This window comes from Stigmatopora argus, chromosome 16 (genome assembly GCF_051989625.1).
Source record: "Stigmatopora argus isolate UIUO_Sarg chromosome 16, RoL_Sarg_1.0, whole genome shotgun sequence".
In the NCBI taxonomy this organism is placed as follows: domain Eukaryota; kingdom Metazoa; phylum Chordata; class Actinopteri; order Syngnathiformes; family Syngnathidae; genus Stigmatopora; species Stigmatopora argus.
The window spans coordinates 993,694-1,013,208 of record NC_135402.1 but is presented as its reverse complement, the minus strand read 5'-3'; the positions used below and the strand labels follow the sequence as shown (position 1 = coordinate 1,013,208).

At 46.6% G+C, this 19,515-nt stretch overlaps 1 protein-coding gene across 6 annotated transcripts; it reads left to right on the top strand.

The window, feature by feature from the left end:
- The first annotated feature begins 255 nt into the window (after window positions 1-255).
- Window positions 256-19,481, top strand: sptan1 (spectrin alpha, non-erythrocytic 1). Of its 6 annotated transcripts, XM_077621915.1 has the most exons (56): window positions 256-375; window positions 2,131-2,371; window positions 2,465-2,590; window positions 3,814-3,954; window positions 4,044-4,324; window positions 4,384-4,528; window positions 4,611-4,765; window positions 4,874-5,009; window positions 5,260-5,361; window positions 5,425-5,562; window positions 5,655-5,765; window positions 5,861-5,938; window positions 6,017-6,172; window positions 6,281-6,485; window positions 6,567-6,748; window positions 7,052-7,295; window positions 7,369-7,491; window positions 7,553-7,770; window positions 7,852-7,944; window positions 8,031-8,165; window positions 8,236-8,381; window positions 8,500-8,556; window positions 9,388-9,586; window positions 9,675-9,776; window positions 9,858-9,893; window positions 9,974-10,009; window positions 10,152-10,199; window positions 10,472-10,563; window positions 10,779-10,923; window positions 11,053-11,234; window positions 11,342-11,441; window positions 11,531-11,728; window positions 11,960-12,106; window positions 12,536-12,639; window positions 12,774-12,936; window positions 13,418-13,432; window positions 14,395-14,526; window positions 14,608-14,745; window positions 14,823-14,927; window positions 15,744-15,952; window positions 16,031-16,151; window positions 16,234-16,355; window positions 16,418-16,550; window positions 16,616-16,714; window positions 16,780-16,939; window positions 16,999-17,075; window positions 17,159-17,368; window positions 17,439-17,735; window positions 17,804-17,916; window positions 18,062-18,079; window positions 18,189-18,243; window positions 18,327-18,523; window positions 18,602-18,655; window positions 18,730-18,876; window positions 18,950-19,097; window positions 19,174-19,481. In XM_077621915.1, exons 2-56 carry the CDS (start codon window positions 2,135-2,137, stop codon window positions 19,297-19,299), a joined length of 7,437 nt encoding a protein of 2,478 aa, XP_077478041.1. In that variant the 5' UTR covers window positions 256-375; window positions 2,131-2,134; the 3' UTR covers window positions 19,300-19,481. The 6 variants fall into 6 exon arrangements, with proteins under 6 accessions (XP_077478041.1, XP_077478044.1, XP_077478043.1 ...); XM_077621918.1 differs by lacking the exon at window positions 8,500-8,556; XM_077621917.1 differs by lacking the exon at window positions 13,418-13,432.
- Window positions 19,482-19,515: the final 34 nt, after the last annotated feature.

Here is a 19,515-nt window from a genome sequence, read left to right as displayed (position 1 = left end):
AGGCCAATACCCACCGGAAGTCACAATGACTTTGCAACAAACACGAAAAGACAAAAGAGATAACCTTTAAATTTTGCGCGATCTGGTTACCAAAACCATTAGATTTCAATCGCTGGATAAACACGTAAGACAAAGAAACTACACCAAAAAACTGCACTAAATGCCCGCTACGTGAACCTCCACATTCTTTTATTCTTGTGAACGTCATGAAGAACAACTTCCGGTACGTGTTAGTGCTGCAGAACTGACGTCATACTTTTGGGAGGTGGTGGGAAAAAAAACAAACGCAAGAACAGCCGGTCATTCTTCGACGACCTAGCTTGCTGGAGCACCACATAAATACTTCTTTCTCTTCTGTTTGACAAGTCCAGAGAGGTAAGAATTATGCTCCAAGAACCTCATGTTTTATATAATGCAATTATATACCATGCGGGTTCAATGTTAAATGCACAAACGAGTTATGTCATTGTAAATCTTTAATGTCCGTCGGCCGCTAGCTTAGCGGCTAACTCACGCAAACGGACTGCATTCCTCTGCTTGGTTCACTTTTACGTTCACTCAACATTTTAATCGATGGGAATGAGTCGGAATGCGTATTTTGTGATCGCTAGGGCCGCTTTAGACGAGTGGCCTGCCTGATAAGGGAGTCGCCGCGATAACGCTCGCCTCGTTAATATTTAATAAATACGCCACCATTACACCTGCCTTTTTGGACGCAAAACGAATAAAAGAGTCGTGCATGATAATACGTATTCAAAATCACATAAACTCCAACTGCCAGAAAGTGTCGATATGTCGCAAAAATGTCAGGATAGATCGAAATCGGCCCGTTATTCTGCAATTCCCTTTGAGTCGATATTATTAGATCGATGCAGTGACGCAAATGAAAATATCTGATATTGCAGCTTTTGCATGGGCTATTTACATATATATGTATTTTTAATGGGGGGATTTGAGGTTGCTGGCGAATTTAAATGACGAATTTGGCGTTTGTAGGGTTTGACGACGGAAGGAAGATCTTGTCTATGTCGGCCATTTCAGATGTCGGGAACCGCCCAGCGGGGGTGCAATGCCGCACTCCGTTATAGCTCACTCCCTCAAGGACGTTTTCACTATTAACCATCGACACATTTTTCCTCCGCATAACGCTTGATGACTCACGCACAAGAATATCACTCGTCGACATCCCGGTGGAGAATTATCAAGAAAAAATGGCGTCGTTGACCCCTTTTGGTTGCGTTTCTAGATATTCTAACGGGGCGATTCGAGCTATTGACAAATGCTTATGTAAATCAGCCACACATTTTTTTTAATGCTAAGGTCTCAGATTTAGGTCTCTCAAATAAATGTTTATTTTGATGGTATGTGAAGCAGAGAAATAAAGACATGCACTTTTCTGTATTTTGAGAGGCTTTATTTGACTATTTCAATAGCAGAAACTCCCAAAATAGCACTTTAAATTCTGATCATGTAGGTTGTTGCCCATATTTGCCCCGTCATTGCTTTAATTGCATTTTACCACAGTATACTATTTGATTTATTTCTCCACTGAAATCCTTCAGAATAAAATAAAATGTCGCATTTAGGACTCTTGAAGGGGTAAGCTGAACGAAGATCATTGATCATTTTTACTTTTTTTTTTTATAAAATGGTGACTGGTCCGAAAGAGACTTTTATACTGTCCATTGATTTTTTTTTGGCTCATAATTTATGCAATAAAATCCTGCAGAATTCCCAGTCCGAAAAAAGTAACCTCGCTAAAAGCCAAAGAGGGCAACACCATCATTTTTTCCGTCTGAATACTTCCACTTATCCGATTTGGAGCAGAGCGAGGTCATCAAATTCCAACTCCGGCCAAGCTCCAACAAAAGAATGTAGCTCCGACACCACCCAAATTGTGAGAGAACAACAATGGACAGTCGGACCAGTGCGGTCAGCAAGTTAGCTACTCCTAGCTAACAATCACTAGTCAAGAATTGGTAGACTTTACAGTTCAAATACAAAGACCGTTTCAAGGTATTTTGAATTCACCCTATCACGTCTTTCCAAAAACTATAGCCAAAATGTGTCCAAATTAGACCAAAAATGTGGACGATCCAATGAATGCTAATAGGAATCTATTCTTCCAAGAAAAATGGAGACGACCGGAGCTAAAGTTCTGGAGACGGCCGACGACATCCAAGAGCGCCGGCAGCAGGTCCTGGATCGCTACAGGCGCTTCAAGGACTTGTCGATCATGCGGCGACAGAAGCTGGAGGACTCGTACCGCTTCCAGTTTTTCCGCCGCGATGCGGACGAGCTGGAGAAGTGGATCCAGGAGAAGTTGCAAATTGCCTCTGACGAGAACTACAAGGACCCCTCTAACCTGCAGGTGGGCCACACTCTTTAAAAGGATTTGCCGGCCGTCGATTGGGCAATATTTGGCGCCATTTTCACCAATTTGTTTCCGCCTGCTTTTTTTCAGGGAAAGCTGCAGAAACATCAAGCCTTCGAAGCGGAAGTTCAGGCCAATGCCAGGGCCATCATCAAACTCAACGAAACCGGGAACCTGATGATCAACGAAGGCCATTTTGCTTCCGAAACCATTCGGGTAACTCGACACGACTGCCGCGTTCTGCCGTGTTTTTTTTTTTTGCGCCATGCCAAATGGCATTGTACATTAATGTCGCTCAAAGTGGAAGTCCGCCAAACAATTTCTAGTTCTTATCATGAAAAAAAAAACAAGAAATATAACACCTTTTAATTTTGTTATTTTGTCTAGTAATGCGTCCATCGCCTCTGATTTTAAGCCAAAAGTAGTTTTGTGTTGACGGGTCGTCAAAAGTCTATGAAACCAAGCAACGCCCTGGTCATCTGACTTAAGCGTTACCGTAGCCCACTGGTGTCAAAGTGCCGGCCCGGGGGCCAAATCTGGCCCGGCGCATCATTTTGTGCGGCCCGAGAAAGTCAAACATGAGTGCCGACTTTCTGTTTTAGGATCAAATTAAAATGAAGAGTATAGCTGTATATTAAATTTCCTGATTTTCCCCCTTTGAAATCAATAATTGTATTTTTGTAACCCATTTTTTCTGTTTTTAGTTCAAAAATCATTTTGTAAAATCTAAAAATATATTTAAAAAAAGCTAAAATAAACATTGTTTTAGATCTATAAAAAACTGAATATTCAGTTATTTTAATCCATTTATAAAAAAATCTAAATATTCTATCTAAAATGGTCCGGCCCACATTAAATCGAGTTGGCGTTAATGCGGCCCGCGAACCAACCCGAGTCTCACACCCTTGCCATAGCCACCATGTCTTATAAAAAATATATATCTTAATATTACAACTTGAATCTAGTCCTACTTTTCTCGTAATACTACAATGTATGACTTAATTCTCGTAATACTGTGGCTTTAATCTCCCTTTTTCTCCCTAATTAAATTGGGAAAAAAACATAGCCGGTCTGAAGGCAAAATAAGCTATTTGGGATTTAATTCATCTTAGGCCGGACTGATAGACTTTTTTTTTTGGTGGTGGTGGTGGTGGTGATTAAGGGAGTGTCCAAAAAAGTTGTTGTTCTTTTAATACTTGAATCTCACTCAGTCCTACACGCCTTACCGGACTCAACAGAGACCAGTATTTTCAAGTTTTAATATGGCTGAGTATATTCTGGTAGGTGATGAGTTGATGTGCTTGAAGAATGACTCTGGAATGCTGTGGAACTTTTCGAAAAAAAAAAAAAAGGGTGAACATTCAGGTTAAACGATTGGAAGGAAATTTGGCGTTTTGGGCCTGTGTTTTAATTGTCGCCTTCTCTCCACGCCGGACCAGACTCGACTGGAGGAGCTTCGTCGTCTCTGGGATCTCCTGCTGCTGAGAACCAAGGAGAAGGGAATGCATCTCCTGCAGGCCCAAAAACTCGTTCAATACATCCGCGAGTGTGAAGATACCTTGGGATGGATCAGCGATAAGGTAAAAAAAAAAAAAGGGACGGAGGGGATTTATTTCAAAGTGGCTTTGCTCGATTTTTCTCCCAACGCGGCGTCCTCGTCTCGCCACAGGAAGCCATCGTGACGTCGGAGGAGCTGGGCCAGGACCTGGAACATGTGGAGCTCCTGCAGAAGAAGTTTGAAGAATTCCAGACGGACCTGGCCGCTCACGAGGAACGCGTGAACGAAGTCAACCAGCTGGCGGCCAAGCTGAGGCAAGAAGAGCACCCCGAGGCCGAGCTGATCGCTTCCAAGCAAGAGGAGGTGGACGCCGCCTGGCGCCGACTCAAGGACCTGGCCCAGCAGAGACAAGGGAAGCTTTTCGGAGCCGCCGAAGTCCAGCGTTTCAACAGGTGAGGAACGTCCATGTCAATCGTCCGCCCCGACCGACCCGCGCCTTCCCTTCCCGCAGGGACGTGGACGAGACCATCAGCTGGATTAAAGAGAAGGAGCAACTCATGGCCTCCGATGACTTTGGCCGCGATCTGGCCAGCGTGCAGGCTCTCCTGCGCAAGCACGAGGGTCTGGCCAGGGACTTGGCCGCTCTAGAAGATAAGGTGAGGACGCCGCCGCCGTCTGTCGGACCGACGCCAGCCGTCAGCGACTGGTTGGCCAAATGTTCCCGTTGTTTTCCATCAGGTCAACACGCTGGGCGCCGATGCCGAGCACCTGCAAGAAACGCATCCCCAAAATGCGTCCCAGATCCTTCTGAAGAAAGACGAACTGGTCACCAACTGGGAGCGCATTCGAAGCCTGGCGGCCGAGCGCCACGCGCGCCTCAACGACGCCAACCGGTATAACGCCAAAAGCACTGCAGTGCATTAAGCAGACTTTGAGGAAACCCAAAGAACGATTGGCTCGCTATATCACTCCAAAACATCCCCCTCTTGTTTGATTTCTAGCTTGCAGCGTTTCACCGCGGACTTCCGAGATCTCACCAGCTGGGTGACGGAAATGAAGGCCCTAATCAACGCCGACGAACTGGCCAATGACGTCGCCGGAGCCGAGGCCCTGCTGGACCGCCATCAGGAACACAAAGTAAATGTCCAATACTTTCAAAGCCTGCGTGTAAATGTTGTTTTGCAGGCCGATGACCAACTTTAAGTTAGGCAGTAAGTCATGTGTGATATGATGATTATGTCCAAATATAATTTAGCTGACTTGTGTTAGATTGTTTTTATTGAACCCAAAATTGGACAAATTGAATTTTATTTGTCGTGTTTTTTATCTGTTATTTCAAGACATGTTGAGATTCAATGTCTTGTTTTTCTTTTCTTTTTTTTTACAGGGAGAGATCGACGCCCACGAGGATAGTTTTCGAGCCACCGATGAAGCGGGTCAGATTTTGGTGAACGCCGGACATTACGCCTGCGACGAAGTCAAGGAAAAGGTAAAACTGTCTACGACCGCCACCAGGAGAAAGTGTGACCTTACCAAACACCTTCCACACCAGCTTGGCCTCCTCACCGAGGAAAAAGAGTCTCTGCTGGAGCTGTGGGAGCTTCGCAGGCAGCAGTACGAGCAGTGCATGGATCTTCAGCTCTTCTACAGGGATACGGAGCAAGTGGACAACTGGATGAGCAAGCAAGAGGTAACGGGGACTCTTTTAGGATGGAAAAAATGGGGATGCCGGAGGAGGACTGCCGTATTGATTTTTGCGCTCTTCCACGCTCCGACGTCAAGGCTTTCCTCTTGAACGAAGACCTGGGCGACTCGCTGGACAGCGTGGAGGCCCTGTTGAAGAAACATGAAGACTTTGAGAAGTCTCTCAGTGCTCAAGAAGAGAAGATCACTGTGAGTTGAGGATTTTCACGAACTTTTGTGACAAGTTCATCATTTTATTCCTGGGCTGATGTACTTTTTTTGCTCTTATTCCTCCATCCTTTTAGGCTCTGGATGAATTTGCAACCAAACTTATCCAGAACAACCACTATGCATTTGAGGATGTCGCTACTCGCAGAGATGCGGTAAAAAAAATTGATAAACAATATTTTCCACATTTTTCAGGACAAAAATAATTGTTTTTTTGTCCGTGTGCATTTTAGCTTCTCAGTCGCCGAAACGCCCTGCACGAGCGCGCTCAGTCTCGACGTTCCGCCTTGGAGGATTCTTTCCACCTGCAGCAATTTTTCAGGGATTCTGACGAGCTCAAAAGCTGGATCAACGAGAAGATGAAGACGGCTAGCGACGAAGCTTACAAGGTACATTTAGAATAGGCAGTTTTGTGCTTTTTTTTTTTTTTTTTTCATGGTTTGGTAAGGTGAGGAGAACAGAGAAAGGATTTCCTTTTTTTTTCTCCCGGAAAACAGGACCCATCTAACCTGCAAGGCAAGGTGCAGAAACACCAGGCTTTCGAAGCGGAGCTCTCCGCCAACCAGAGCCGCATCGATGCCCTGCAAAAGTCCGGCCAAGAGTTACTGGACGGCAAACACTACGCCTCCACGGAGGTCGCGTGCCGTATGGAAGAGGTCAGCTCTTTGTGGAAGAAACTGCTAGAAGCCACCGAGCTCAAAGGTATCCTCTAAAAAAACGCAAAAATCTCAAACGGTAACATCGTACGCAGATGACATTTTCTTTCCTTCTTTTTTTTTGAAGGTATCAAGCTCCGTGAGGCCAACCAACAGCAGCAGTTTAACCGAAACGTGGAGGACATTGAGCTCTGGCTGTACGAGGTGGAGGGTCACCTGGCCTCAGAAGACTACGGGAAAGATCTCACCAGCGTTCAGAACCTGCAGAAGAAACACGCCCTCCTAGAGGCCGACGTGACCGCTCACCAGGTACGTCATCGCCGGACCAGATATGGAGAATTATTCAATCTTCGGGTTCCACCAAGCGGGGAGCAATTACCCTGGAAACCAAGCTTAACCTGATTAAAAAAAGAATACAGGAAAAAGATATGCTGTCCTCAGACCTATGGGAAAACGTTCTTGTCGTTAAATGCGGTTCTGTCTTCACGCAGACCTTACGTCACTGACGGTCAAAGTCCAACGACTTCCAGATCACGTGACCTAAAAATGAGAACATGTTGAATGCAGTACCGCAATAACGTACATCATTTGTTGTTGTTTTTTTCCCCCTAGGATCGAATCGACGGAATATTAATCCAAGCCCGACAATTCCAAGAGGCCGGACACTTTGACGCCGGCAACATTCAGAAGAAACAGGACGCCGTGGCCGATCGTTACGAATCCCTCCGCGAGCCCATGGCCGCCCGCAAACAGAAACTGGCCGACTCGCTTCGTCTCCAGCAGCTCTTCCGAGATGTCGAAGACGAGGAGACTTGGATACGGGAGAAAGAGCCCGTCGCCGCCTCTTCCAACCGAGGTACGGCATATGCTAGTCCTCAATCAGCCGAGCCACGGTTCCATCTTAAACTGTAATGGCAATATTCCTTCAGGCAAAGATCTGATTGGAGTCCAGAACCTGCTGAAGAAGCACCAGGCCCTCCAGGCCGAGATCACTGGACACGAGCCTCGTATCAAAGCCGTCACCTTGAAAGGAGAAGCCATGGTGGAAGAAGGTGACCGTTGAAACAAGCCCATTTGAAGGCGCGCCTTCCTGACCTCCGTCTCGGCACCTAGGACACTTTGCCGGCGAGGACGTGAAAGCCAAACTGTCGGAGCTGCACGGGCGCTGGGACACTCTGAAGGCCAAGGCGTCTCAGAGGAGGCAGGACCTGGAAGACTCTCTCCAGGCCCAGCAGTACTTTGCCGACGCCAACGAGGCCGAGTCCTGGATGTGGGAGAAGGAACCCATCGTGGGGAGCACGGACTACGGAAAAGACGAAGACTCCGCTGAGGTACGTTGTTGGACTTGATTTCACCAGAATGTTAGTTCTATTTCTGTCTTTTTCATCTTGGTTTGATCTCGGCGTGCTCAGGCTCTTCTGAAGAAACACGAGGCCCTCATGTCGGACCTGAGTGCTTACGGAAGTAGCATCAAGTCCTTGAAGGAGCAGGCCACGTCTTGCCGGGTATTAAATCACAGAAGGGCTTTAAGAAATATTGGCCGGGCATTTTTTTTAAAATGTAATTAATATCACTGATTTTGAACGAGCAGCAACAAGTGGCCCCGACAGACGACGAGACCGGGAAGGAACTCGTCCTCGCCCTCTACGATTACCAGGAGAAAAGCCCGCGTGAAGTAACCATGAAGAAGGGTGATATTCTCACGCTCCTCAACAGCACCAACAAGGTAAAAATATGAGACGATTAACTGCAACGATGGATGACGTTTGACTTTTATTCTATTTTCTTCCCCACAGGACTGGTGGAAAGTTGAGGTGAACGACCGTCAGGGATTCGTTCCCGCTGCCTACGTGAAGAAGCTGGATCCCAATCAGTCTTCCTCTCGGGAAAACCTGGAGGAACACGGCAGCATCGCACTTCGCCAAGAACAAATTGAGAATCAGTAAGAGCAAATGACACGGATGGCTTTTCTTCCTCTTCCCCATTTTTTGGGGTCTCTTCCGCTGTCCCCCTTTCCTGTCTCTAACCACTGTACTAATCTCTGTACCGGTACTGCTCAGGCCTACCACCAAAGAGGCCTGCAGCGTGTCTATGCGCATGAAGCAGGTCGAAGAGCTGTGAGTAGGAACTAGTCTGATGCTTGCTTGCTTGCCTCCTTACTTGCTTACTTGCTTGCTTACGTACTCTTGTGTTCCGTGTTAGCAAGTTTTCATCATACTTAGTTAGAAATGGGCATTCCGACAAATGGCCCGTCGGGTGACGGAATTATCATGCCACAATGACGAAAAATAGGTTGAAGTTGAACAAAGTAACGGTCAAACAGCGAGATAAGAACGACAATCTTAAAATATATTTTCAGATTTTTAAGATTAATAAGTGGGCGCCATGTCTTTGACAATGAGCAGTACATTCGGCAGCCTGATTTTTTATTTATTTAGCTTAACCATCTGAAAATGGTGTTTAATCTAGATGTTTCTTTGTCAAGTCAGTGTTGATTGCCTTTCAACATTTCAAACTTAAACTGCAAACCCTTAATTCAGATAAAACTTTTTTTTCCTCACACTGTTCAAAGGCATTACAGTAATCCCTCGAATATCGCGGTTCATTTAGACTAGACATGGCCGCAATAATCGAAAAATTGTGAAGTCCGGTCACATTATAACTACCTGTTTTTCCCCTCTTTGTTTTTCCCTGTTTTTTTTTTCAATTGAAAACAAAACAAAAGCTAAATGCTGCATTCATGGCACTTTGTTTTGAAATAAATAAATAACATGCCCTCATAAAGGTTTCATCCTGTCCTAAAATGATCAGTTTTTAGCCCTCATCCTCATTTTATGCCCGAACGGCATGTCCTTATTTCCCCCCCAGCTGAGCATTGTTTTGCTGGTATTTTTAGTTTCAATTTGTCGACTGTCTACTTTTTCCTAACGCCTCCTTCTCTCTTGCAGATATGGAACACTGATCGACCTGGGGGAGAAACGCAAGGACATGTTGGAGAAGAGCTGCAAGAAGTTCATGCTCTTCCGGGAAGCCAACGAGCTTCAGCAGTGGATTAACGAGAAGGAGAGCGCCCTCACCAACGAAGAAGTGGGCTCCGACCTGGAGCAGGTGGAGGTCCTGCAGAAGAAATTTGACGACTTCCAGAAGGTATTCTTCTTGTTACTCAAGTTTTTCGAAGTTTAACATTTAACTGCTTTGAGACATAGTCCCAAATCCTTTTTTTTCTTTCTTTCAGGACCTTAAAGCCAACGAGTCCCGCTTAAGAGACATCAACAGAGTGGCTTCTGAACTGGAATCGGAAGGTCTGATGGCTGAGGAATCGCTGGTTCCATCTCAGGTCATTTGCGCTCTCTCTCGTTCGTTCGTTGCATTAATTTTTTCAATGTATATTCAAGGCAGGTTTTTCTTACTTTTGCAGCAACAAGAAGTGCTCGGTGCAATGCCCGGCAAACTTGTAAGAAAAATAAACAATGCATTTCTATACTGTATTCAATAATAGGATTGACCTACAGCTTGTTTTATTTTTATTTTTAGGATGAAACTGACGGCAAAACGGCATCTCCATGGAAGGTAAACTTTATAGGAATGAATTTTTCTTTCTTTTAGTTTGGCCAAGTTCCTCCAAATAATAAGTAAATCCTTATCGAGTGACGTCAACATAGTTGCTATTTTAATTGCCTCTTTCATGTGTTTCCTTCATTTTCCCCAATAGAACATCCGGATGGCTGTTCAAACCACGGCTAACTTCAACACAATCAAGGTAAGTGTCGACATCCCATTTCAACAAGTTCAACTTTACTTTTCGGTAATTATTTTTGCCACAAACATGAGTCTAACATGCCCCCTTCATTTTGACTTTATTATCACTTCCAATTGATGCTCGGTTCTATCATTATAGCTTCTTCTATCGCTAAAATACGCTGAGAGATAGCATAACTACACAACACTACACATACCTCCAACATAGCAAACACCCATCTTTACCAGTCTGACATTTTGTGCTAATGCTATTATTATTATTTGAACATATAGGAATTGAACAACCAGTGGAAATCACTCCAGCAGTTGGCTGAAGAGAGGAGCAACGTGCTGGGTAGCGCCCACGAAGTACAGCGATTCCACAGGTGACAACTAGACTGGAGTTGCTATCCCAAACTTTACTAAACATATCTGTCAATGGAATATTTATTGTGAGTGAAGTAAGCTTCTGCAACTGCAGTTTGCAGGAAATGAAGAAAATTTGACATGACCTTAATGGTTCGATCAATACCCCACAGTATGTGGACGGCGGGGCGGGTATGTTGCTGTTGAACGTCACACTTGGTTTTTTTTCCCGCAGAGATGCCGACGAAACTAAAGAATGGATCGAGGAGAAAAACCAGGCGCTCAACACGGACAACTACGGTCACGATTTGGCTAGCGTTCAGGCTTTGCAGCGCAAGCACGAGGGCTTTGAGAGAGACCTGGCGGCTTTGGGGGACAAGGTCAGTTGGCGGTCTTGCTAGCACGCTCTCCCTAAAATTGGGAAGAAGATCATTGGCCTCGTCGGGAATCCCAGAGCGTACCAGGAACCCTTCTCCACGTTTGAGGGACTTTTTCGTTTGATTTCGCAGGTGAACTCCTTGGGAGAGACGGCGCAACGTCTAATTCAATCCCACCCAGAAGCGGTGGACGACATTCAGGAAAAATGCACGGAGCTCAACACCGCCTGGAGCAGCCTCGTCGGACGCGCCGATCAGAGGAAGGACAAGCTCGGAAACTCGCACGACCTGCAGCGATTCCTGTCTGATTTCAGGTGTGTCGCAAAGTAGTGGTGTAAAATCTCGGGTATTGCCAAGGATGGCTTGGAAGACTTTTCAGGGGAAAGTCACATCACACTTGTCTTCAAACCGTTGTCCGCAGAGACCTCATGTCCTGGATTAACGGAATTCGAGGCCTGGTGTCCTCGGAGGAGCTAGCCAAAGACGTGACCGGAGCCGAAGCGCTTCTAGAAAGGCATCAGGTAAATGACTCGGGCCGGCCGGCTTCTCGGAAAGACTTTGTTCCGCGCCACGTGGTCTTCATTTCGCTTCCGTCCGTCCGTTTCTCCAGGAACATCGCACCGAGATAGACGCCCGACTTGGCACGTTCCAGGCCTTCGAGCAGTTTGGACAGCAGCTCTTGGTCCAAGGCCACTACGCCAGTCCGGAGATCAAGCAAAGGCTGGAGGCTTTGGACCTGGAGCGCGCAGACCTGGAAAAGGCCTGGGTGCAGCGCCGCATGATGCTTGACCAGTGCCTGGAATTCCAGGTAAGAACGGAGTCCAGTCCAAGGGTGGGCAAAGCGTTCCACTAAGGGCTGCCACGGTGGCTTCTGGTTTGAGTTCCAACCCATCGAGAGGATACCTTTTCACCCATTGGACATCTTAGAAATGAAAGAACTGATTGGAACAAAGACTGTGGCCCTCGAGGACCACTTTGCCCATTCCTGGCTCCGACCTATCCCATCTTTCGTTGTTGATTTTCTGCCGTCACCCCACAGCTCTTCAGCAGGGACTGCGAGCAGGCCGAGAATTGGATGGCAGCGCGGGAAGCTTTCCTCGCCAGCGACGACAAGGGCGACTCCCTGGATAGCGTTGAGGCGCTCATCAAAAAGCACGAAGACTTTGACAAAGCTATTAACGTGCAGGTGAATTTAGCCAGCCTTTTTTTTTTTAGAGCGTCTTTCCTTCCGCCACAGCAAATGACTCTCAAATGCTAACGGACTGTTTTGGAGGCAAGCCTAGCCATAAAATTGACCAGAAAAAAAGCTGACTAATGGTGCTATCTCAGCTACTTTGGCCCCGCCCATTGAAAAATCTCGGAGCTGCAGATTTTTGCAGTCTGCTAGCACATTATCTAGCCGTAGGCTTTCTAGTCACTTGAATCATTCCCTCAACATACACTTGCTAGCTAGCTAGCAACCCAGAAAGCTAAAAATAATGCTCGATTCTGGTTGTGATGTCACAGTCGAATTTTTTAAACAAAAGTTACGTCGATTTGAGTGCTAATTTTTTTTCGATCTACATGAAAATTTGAATTTGTGCACCTTTTTAACTGTCATGGACTGGATTGACAGGAGGAGAAAATTGCCGCGCTGCAATCCTTCGCCAATCAGCTGATTGGAGCCGACCATTACGCCAAGCCGGAGATCTTCAGTCGCCGCAATGAAGTTCTCGACAGGTGGGAATCCATTTCAAAAGATGTGAACAGCATGCAGGGGTTTATTTTATTTTTATGGGACGGGACACATTGCTAGCAATGAAATGAATGCGGTCTAAAGTAGTATGTGAAAGTAAGAGTGGATTTTTTTGAAGGTGGCGTCGTCTGAAGGCCCAGATGATCGAGAAGCGCTCCAAGTTGGGAGAATCGCAGACCCTGCAACAATTCAGTCGCGACGTGGATGAAATAGAAGCTTGGATCAGCGAGAAACTGCAGACCGCCACAGATGAGTCTTACAAGGATCCCACCAACATTCAGGTATTCCAAAATTTGATCACCACCAAGTACTAATCAATACAGTCATTGGAAAGCACGTCTATGTTCTAGCTGAAAGTGACCTACATTTTTTTTAGCCAAAATTCTACTTACTCCATCCAAAGATCCTTTTGATCTTTTTGCAGACAAAAATTAAACACTGCTGAAACTCTTTCTGAATCCCAGCAAACTGGTTGCTTCGGCTTTGCCAAACCTCATTTCCCCGATATCTTAGATTTTTTTAATGAAAGGTAGCTTAAGAAAAGACAAAACACCTTTGCAAGGATTTCTAGTATGAAAAAAAGGTAAATGTCACTCAGAATATTGGTAGGCATGACAAAAGGGAAGACAGCAATTCCTTTAAAACAAGACATATTATATCTTGGCCAATTTGTCATTTCTTTGTCCAGGGCGTCTTTTCTCTCTGACATTGAACTCAATTCTTTCCTAATGTATTTTTTTTGTTGTTGTTGCTTTTTCGTAGCTGTCCAAGCTTCTGGTAAGTTGGAGTAGTTAGTTCACTAACCATTTTTTGGGTATTAATTGGATGTCAAAATGGACCCAATCCATTGTGCCAAGTTTTTAATTGACATTTTTGGGGAAAAATAAAATTAAAAGTGGCTTAGCTGACCTTGTTAGCCAAAAGCAAAATACAACAGATTATGGCTACATTTTATATTGATTTCATAAACTGGCAGTCAATGGATTGTGTCCACTTTTTATTTTTTTTTAGTTGTCTGTCGTCCTCACTCATTTTAGCGCTAGCTTTGTTCCGAGTGTTTGGAATAGATAACATTTAGATAGAAAATGTTTGCTCAAATGGCTTCATGTATGTGATTATTTTACTGCTACTAATTCTGACACTTGTTGAGCGGTTTACGGAGAAAATGGACAAGATTGCTTGCATAAAATTCAAACAAATCATTTTAAAATGAATATAAGACAGGAAAAAAAAGTAAGCCCATCGTGGGCACGAAAAAAATATTTTTAATTGGAAAAAAAGGTTGATTTTTCTTTGTTGATAAGCAACGTGAGTTGAAATAACTGTGTGAAACTAACAATTTCTGAGGGCTGTATTTGACATGGGATGACCAAATGGTGTGTTTTGTGCGTCCTCGTCTTTACTTGTCCCACCGTATAATTGCAAACAACGTAACAAAATGGTTGGATCTCTAACGTCCACGGATTTGAGTATTTCGAAACTCGACAAAAACTAAATGCAACGCCTTTTTTGATTTGGCTTCCAATTCTCCCCGGGTTCAAAATCCACGACTCTCAAATCTTTTTTGGGGTCGGATCATCTCGGCAAAAATAGCGAGTTTTCCGACAATATCAAGAGAGCCGTGTGGAAACGATTTGGTGAAAAAGGGGAAGCCAAGCGAAAGAGTTGCATTCCAGTTTTTGTCCCGTACACGACAACCAAGGTCCCAATTAAAGTCTGCCTTCTCTCCACCACGTTAGAGTAAACACCAGAAGCACCAGGCTTTTGAGGCGGAGCTCCACGCCAACGCCGACCGAATCCGCGGGGTGATTGACACGGGCAACACCCTCATCCAGAGAGGCGCCTGCGCCGGCAGCGAGGACGCCGTCAAGGTAGCCGGCGGCCAGCTGTCCGGTCTGCTAAAATCTCTAAGGCTGGAATGACATTTTTTTGTGTTCCTCCACTTTTTTTAGGCCCGCCTGGGAGCCCTGGACGAGCAGTGGCAGTTCCTGGTGGACAAATCGGCCGAGAAGAGCCAGAAGCTCAAAGAAGCCAACAAGCAGCAGAACTTCAACACGGGCATCAAGGACTTTGACTTCTGGCTCTCCGAGGTTTGTCGACTTGGCCGCCATTACGCCGTAACGCCATAAGAAAAGCCGCCAGTGACCCACGGGTGACCTGCTTTCAGGTGGAAGCGCTCCTGGCGTCCGAGGATTACGGCAAAGATCTGGCCTCCGTCAACAACCTGCTGAAGAAACACCAGTTGCTGGAGGCGGACATTTCGGCCCACGAGGTAGGCCCCGTCTCACTTCGGATTTCCACACAAAATGCTCTTTTTAGACGTCATTTCCACTGAAATACCAGACAAGGATCCATTCATTTGCTTGATCGGCATGCTAGCTGAGGATAATTTTGTTCTCTTGTGACCAAATCATGTATAATAAGGCTTTTTTAATTTAAAAAATAGATATCTAGTAAGGCTTTTTCATTTTAAAATCAAGACTGTATGAGTATAGCTTAAAAGAGGCCATGTATAGTAAGGCTATTATTTAATCCAAAATAAAATCATCTATAATAAGGCTTTTTAATAAAATAAAATAAAGACCATGTATAAGTAAAGCTTAAAATAGGCCATGTATATATATTAAGGTTGTTTTTCTTTAAAAAAAAGACCACGTATTAGTTAGTATAGATTAAAAAAAGGCCATGTATAGCAAGGCTTTTTTTCTCCAAAAAAGAGTCAATGTATTGTAAGGCTTTTTAATTAAACAAAAAAAAACACATACTAGTATACCTTGAAAAAAATAATCCATGTATAGTAAGGCTGTTTTTTTCATAAAAATAATAATAAAATAAAATAATCTAAGGCTTTTTAATGAAAAAAAGACCATGTATAAGTAAAGCTTAAAATAGGCCATGTATAGTAAGGCTGTTTTTCTTTTAAAAAAAAGACCACGTATTAGTTAGTATAGATTAAAAAAGGCCATGTATAGCAAGGCTTTTTTCTCCCAAAAAAGAGTCAATGTATAGTAAGGCTTTTTAATGAAACAAAAAATAAGAGTGAATGTAGAGTAAGGCTTTTTAATTAAAAAGTGTTGTTGTTTTTCAGGATCGCTTGAAGGACCTGAACGGGCAGGCGGACAGCCTGATGCTCAGCAGCGCCTTCGACACTTCTCAAGTCAAGGAGAAGCGCGGCGCCGTCAACGTGCGCTTCGACAAAATCAAGAGCATGGCGGCCGGCCGTCACGCCAAGCTGAACGAGTCCCACCGCCTGCATCAGTTCTTCAGGGACCTGGACGACGAGGAGTCTTGGATCAAGTGAGGAACCAAGCCGGACGCTTCCGATTCCCCGACGCGACGTCCTTGCGTCATTCCGTCCGTCCTTTAACGACTTAGGGAGAAGAAGTTGCTGGTGAGTTCGGAAGACTACGGACGTGATTTGACCGGAGTTCAGAATCTGAGGAAGAAGCACAAGAGGCTGGAGGCGGAGTTGGGAGCCCACCAACCGGCCATCAAGGTAACGGCGAGCATCGTTGACGTACAACGGCCGCCGGCAAATGTTGCAGCACGGTGCCATCGTCTTCTTTTTGCCTTTCCAGTCGGTGCTGGACACGGGGAAGAAGCTGTCCGACGACAACACCATTGGCCAAGAGGAGATACAGCAGAGGCTGGCTCAGTTTGTGGACCACTGGAAGGAACTCCAAGACTTATCTGGCGCCAGGTACGGAAGTCTCCATCCGCAAATGTTCCCACTGGATTCCATCTTTTTTTCTTCTTGTGCAGGGGACAGAGACTGGAGGAATCGCTGGACTACCAGCAGTTTGTGGCCAACGTGGAAGAAGAGGAAGCCTGGATCAACGAAAAATTGAATTTAGTCGGGGGTGAAGACTACGGAGACACACTGGCTGCAGTGCAGGTGCGTCGTCAAAAAAAGACCACGTCTTTTATTTTTGTTAACGTCTCCATTCGATGGACACGCAGGGCTTGCTGAAAAAGCACGAAGCTTTCGAGACCGACTTCACCGTCCACCGAGACCGAGTGGGCGACGTTTGCGCCAACGGGGACGACCTGGTCAAGAAGGTAGCGTCGATTCGATCGAGTCCGATCGTGTGAACCGCGCTGACGTTCGTTGGCGTCTGGAGCAGAACAACCACCACGTGGACAGCATCGCCTCCAAGATGGCCGCCCTGCGAGGCAAAGTGTCGGAGCTGGACCGCGCCGCCGCTCAGAGGAAGGCCAAGCTGGACGAGAACTCCGCCTTCCTGCAGTTCAACTGGAAGGCTGACGTGGTGGAGTCATGGATCGGTAGGAGAAAAACAAAAAAAGGGCCAAGGAACCTTTTGACACCTTGACTTTCCGTTCAGGAGAAAAAGAGAACAGCCTGAAGAACGACGACTACGGCAGGGACTTGTCCTCCGTGCAGACCCTTCTCACCAAGCAGGTCATTTGGCGCGATGGGCGGTCGGGAGGGGAGTGCGGACGGCCCACGTCTTGGGTTTCCACGTCAATTTGTGGCGCCCGCAGGAGACGTTCGACGCCGGCCTTCAAGCCTTCCAGCAGGAGGGCATCACCAACATCACGGCCCTCAAAGAGCAGCTGTTGGCGGCCAAGCACGTCCAGGCCAAAGCCATCCAAGCCCGCCACGCCGCCCTGATCAAGCGTTGGAACCAGCTGCTTTCCAACTCGGAGGCTCGCAAGAGGAAGCTCCTGGAGGCTCAGGAGCATTTCCGGAAGGTAGGTACAAAAAGAGTGGTGGTGGTAGGTTGGCAGGCGTTCACGTCGTTTTTATCCTCTTCCCCCGTAGGTGGAAGACCTGTTCCTGACCTTCGCCAAAAAGGCCTCGGCCTTCAACAGCTGGTTTGAGAACGCCGAGGAGGACCTGACGGACCCCGTCCGCTGCAACTCCCTGGAGGAGATCCGGGCGCTGCGCGAAGCCCACGAGGCCTTCCGCTCCTCGCTGACCTCGGCCCAGACCGATTTCAACCAGCTGGCCGAGCTGGACGCGCAGATCAAGAATTACCAGGTGCTCTCCAACCCTTACACCTGGTTCACCATGGAAGCCTTGGAGGAAACGTGGGGGAACCTGCAGAAGATCATCAAGGTAGGTTGGATTCGCCCTCAGACGGTGAGAGTGAGGAGGTGACCGTTGTGATCCGTTTGCGCCGACAGGAGCGAGAGTTGGAACTGCAGAAGGAGCAACGAAGGCAGGAGGAGAACGACAAGTTGAGGCAGGAGTTTGCGCAGCACGCCAACGCTTTCCACCAGTGGCTGCAGGAGACCAGGTACGTACGACCGGCCAGTTTTAAAAAGGATGAGATGAAGCCTCTTCCATCGATAAAGGGCAATAACGTAACCAGTAAGTTGTAACTCATTTAACACACTTTGTTTCCCTTCCTCGCCGGTGGAATCGTCGCCCATGCAAATCAGGACGTACCTTCTGGACGGGTAAGTCTCCAAGACATTTGTTTAAAGATGAGAATAAAAACAAAGCACATAATAGTAAAGTACTTTTAATATAGGAAAAATTGAAATCATTTTGTTTCTTTTGTCCCAGGTCTTGTATGGTGGAAGAGTCGGGGACGCTGGAATCGCAGCTGGAGGCCACCAAGGTAAGCCAAAAAATCCCAACCTCCTCCATGGCCGTCCGATTCCTCGGCGAAATGTGGCAAAGTCTGGCTCTGTCTTTTGCTAGCGTAAACACCAAGAGATCCGAGCCATGCGCAGCCAGCTGAAAAAGATCGAAGACTTGGGCGCCGCCATGGAAGAGGCGCTCATCTTGGACAACAAATACACGGAGCACAGCACGGTGGGCTTGGCGCAACAGTGGGACCAACTGGATCAACTGGGAATGAGAATGCAGCACAACCTGGAGCAGCAGATACAAGCCAGGTACCAGCTTTTGCTTCCCAACACCATTTGCCCAAATACTACCTACCTCCCTTATTTTTGTTTTGTTTCCACCTTCAGGAACACGACGGGAGTCACAGAGGAGGCCCTGAAGGAGTTCAGCATGATGTTCAAGTACGTACCTTTTGCTTTTCAAATCATGGGGACGTCGTAGCTCACCAACTTGCTTCTTCTTTTCTTCCTGAAAGACACTTTGACAAGGAGAAATCGGGACGTCTGAACCACCAGGAGTTCAAGTCGTGCCTGCGCTCCCTGGGTTACGACTTACCCATGGTGGAAGAGGGCGAACCGGATCCCGAGTTTGAGACCATCCTGGACACGGTGGACCCCAACAGGTTAGACACGACCACTAACCTCAGCGTCGCGGGCGTCCGTTTAACCGCGACGGATCTCCGTCGCCGCCGGCAGGGACGGCAACGTGTCGCTCCAGGAGTACATGGCCTTCATGATCAGCCGCGAGACGGAAAACGTCAAGTCCAGCGAAGAAATCGAGAGCGCCTTCCGGGCTCTAAGCGCCGAGAACAAGCCCTACGTCACCAAAGAAGAGCTCTACCAGGTGAGCCTCGCCGTCTTCGTCTTTGTCCGTCTGCAATGGAACTCGTAACGGAAACGCGTCCCGTCCCATTTTCCAGAACCTGACCAAGGAGCAAGCCGACTACTGTCTCTCGCACATGAAGCCCTACCTTGACAACAAGGGCCGAGAGCTGCCCTCTTCCTTTGACTTTGTGGAATTCACCCGCTCGCTATTTGTCAACTAACCCACCCTCCCCGCCCGCTAACTAAACCACGTACACCCAACGCAACGCCATGGAAACCGCATGACCGACGTCAGGAATGAGCACCGAGCTACCCTCATCCTTCACCCCGCTTCCTTGGCAAAAATTTTAATGTAAGTGCTTAACTTTAGCGTGCTTCAATAAATATTGGTTACCACCAGAAATGCGTGTGGCGTGCTAAATGAGAAAAAAAGAGTG

Bases quoted from the DNA above. Each gene is read 5' to 3' on its own strand.
- sptan1 (XM_077621915.1), top strand. From the start codon at position 2,135: ATGGAGACGACCGGAGCTAAAGTTCTGGAGACGGCCGACGACATCCAA. The intron at 2,372-2,464 runs GTGGGCCACACT...GCTTTTTTTCAG, and splicing joins AGGACCCCTCTAACCTGCAG to GGAAAGCTGCAGAAACATCA. The intron at 15,953-16,030 runs GTGAGGAACCAA...TTAACGACTTAG, and splicing joins GACGAGGAGTCTTGGATCAA to GGAGAAGAAGTTGCTGGTGA.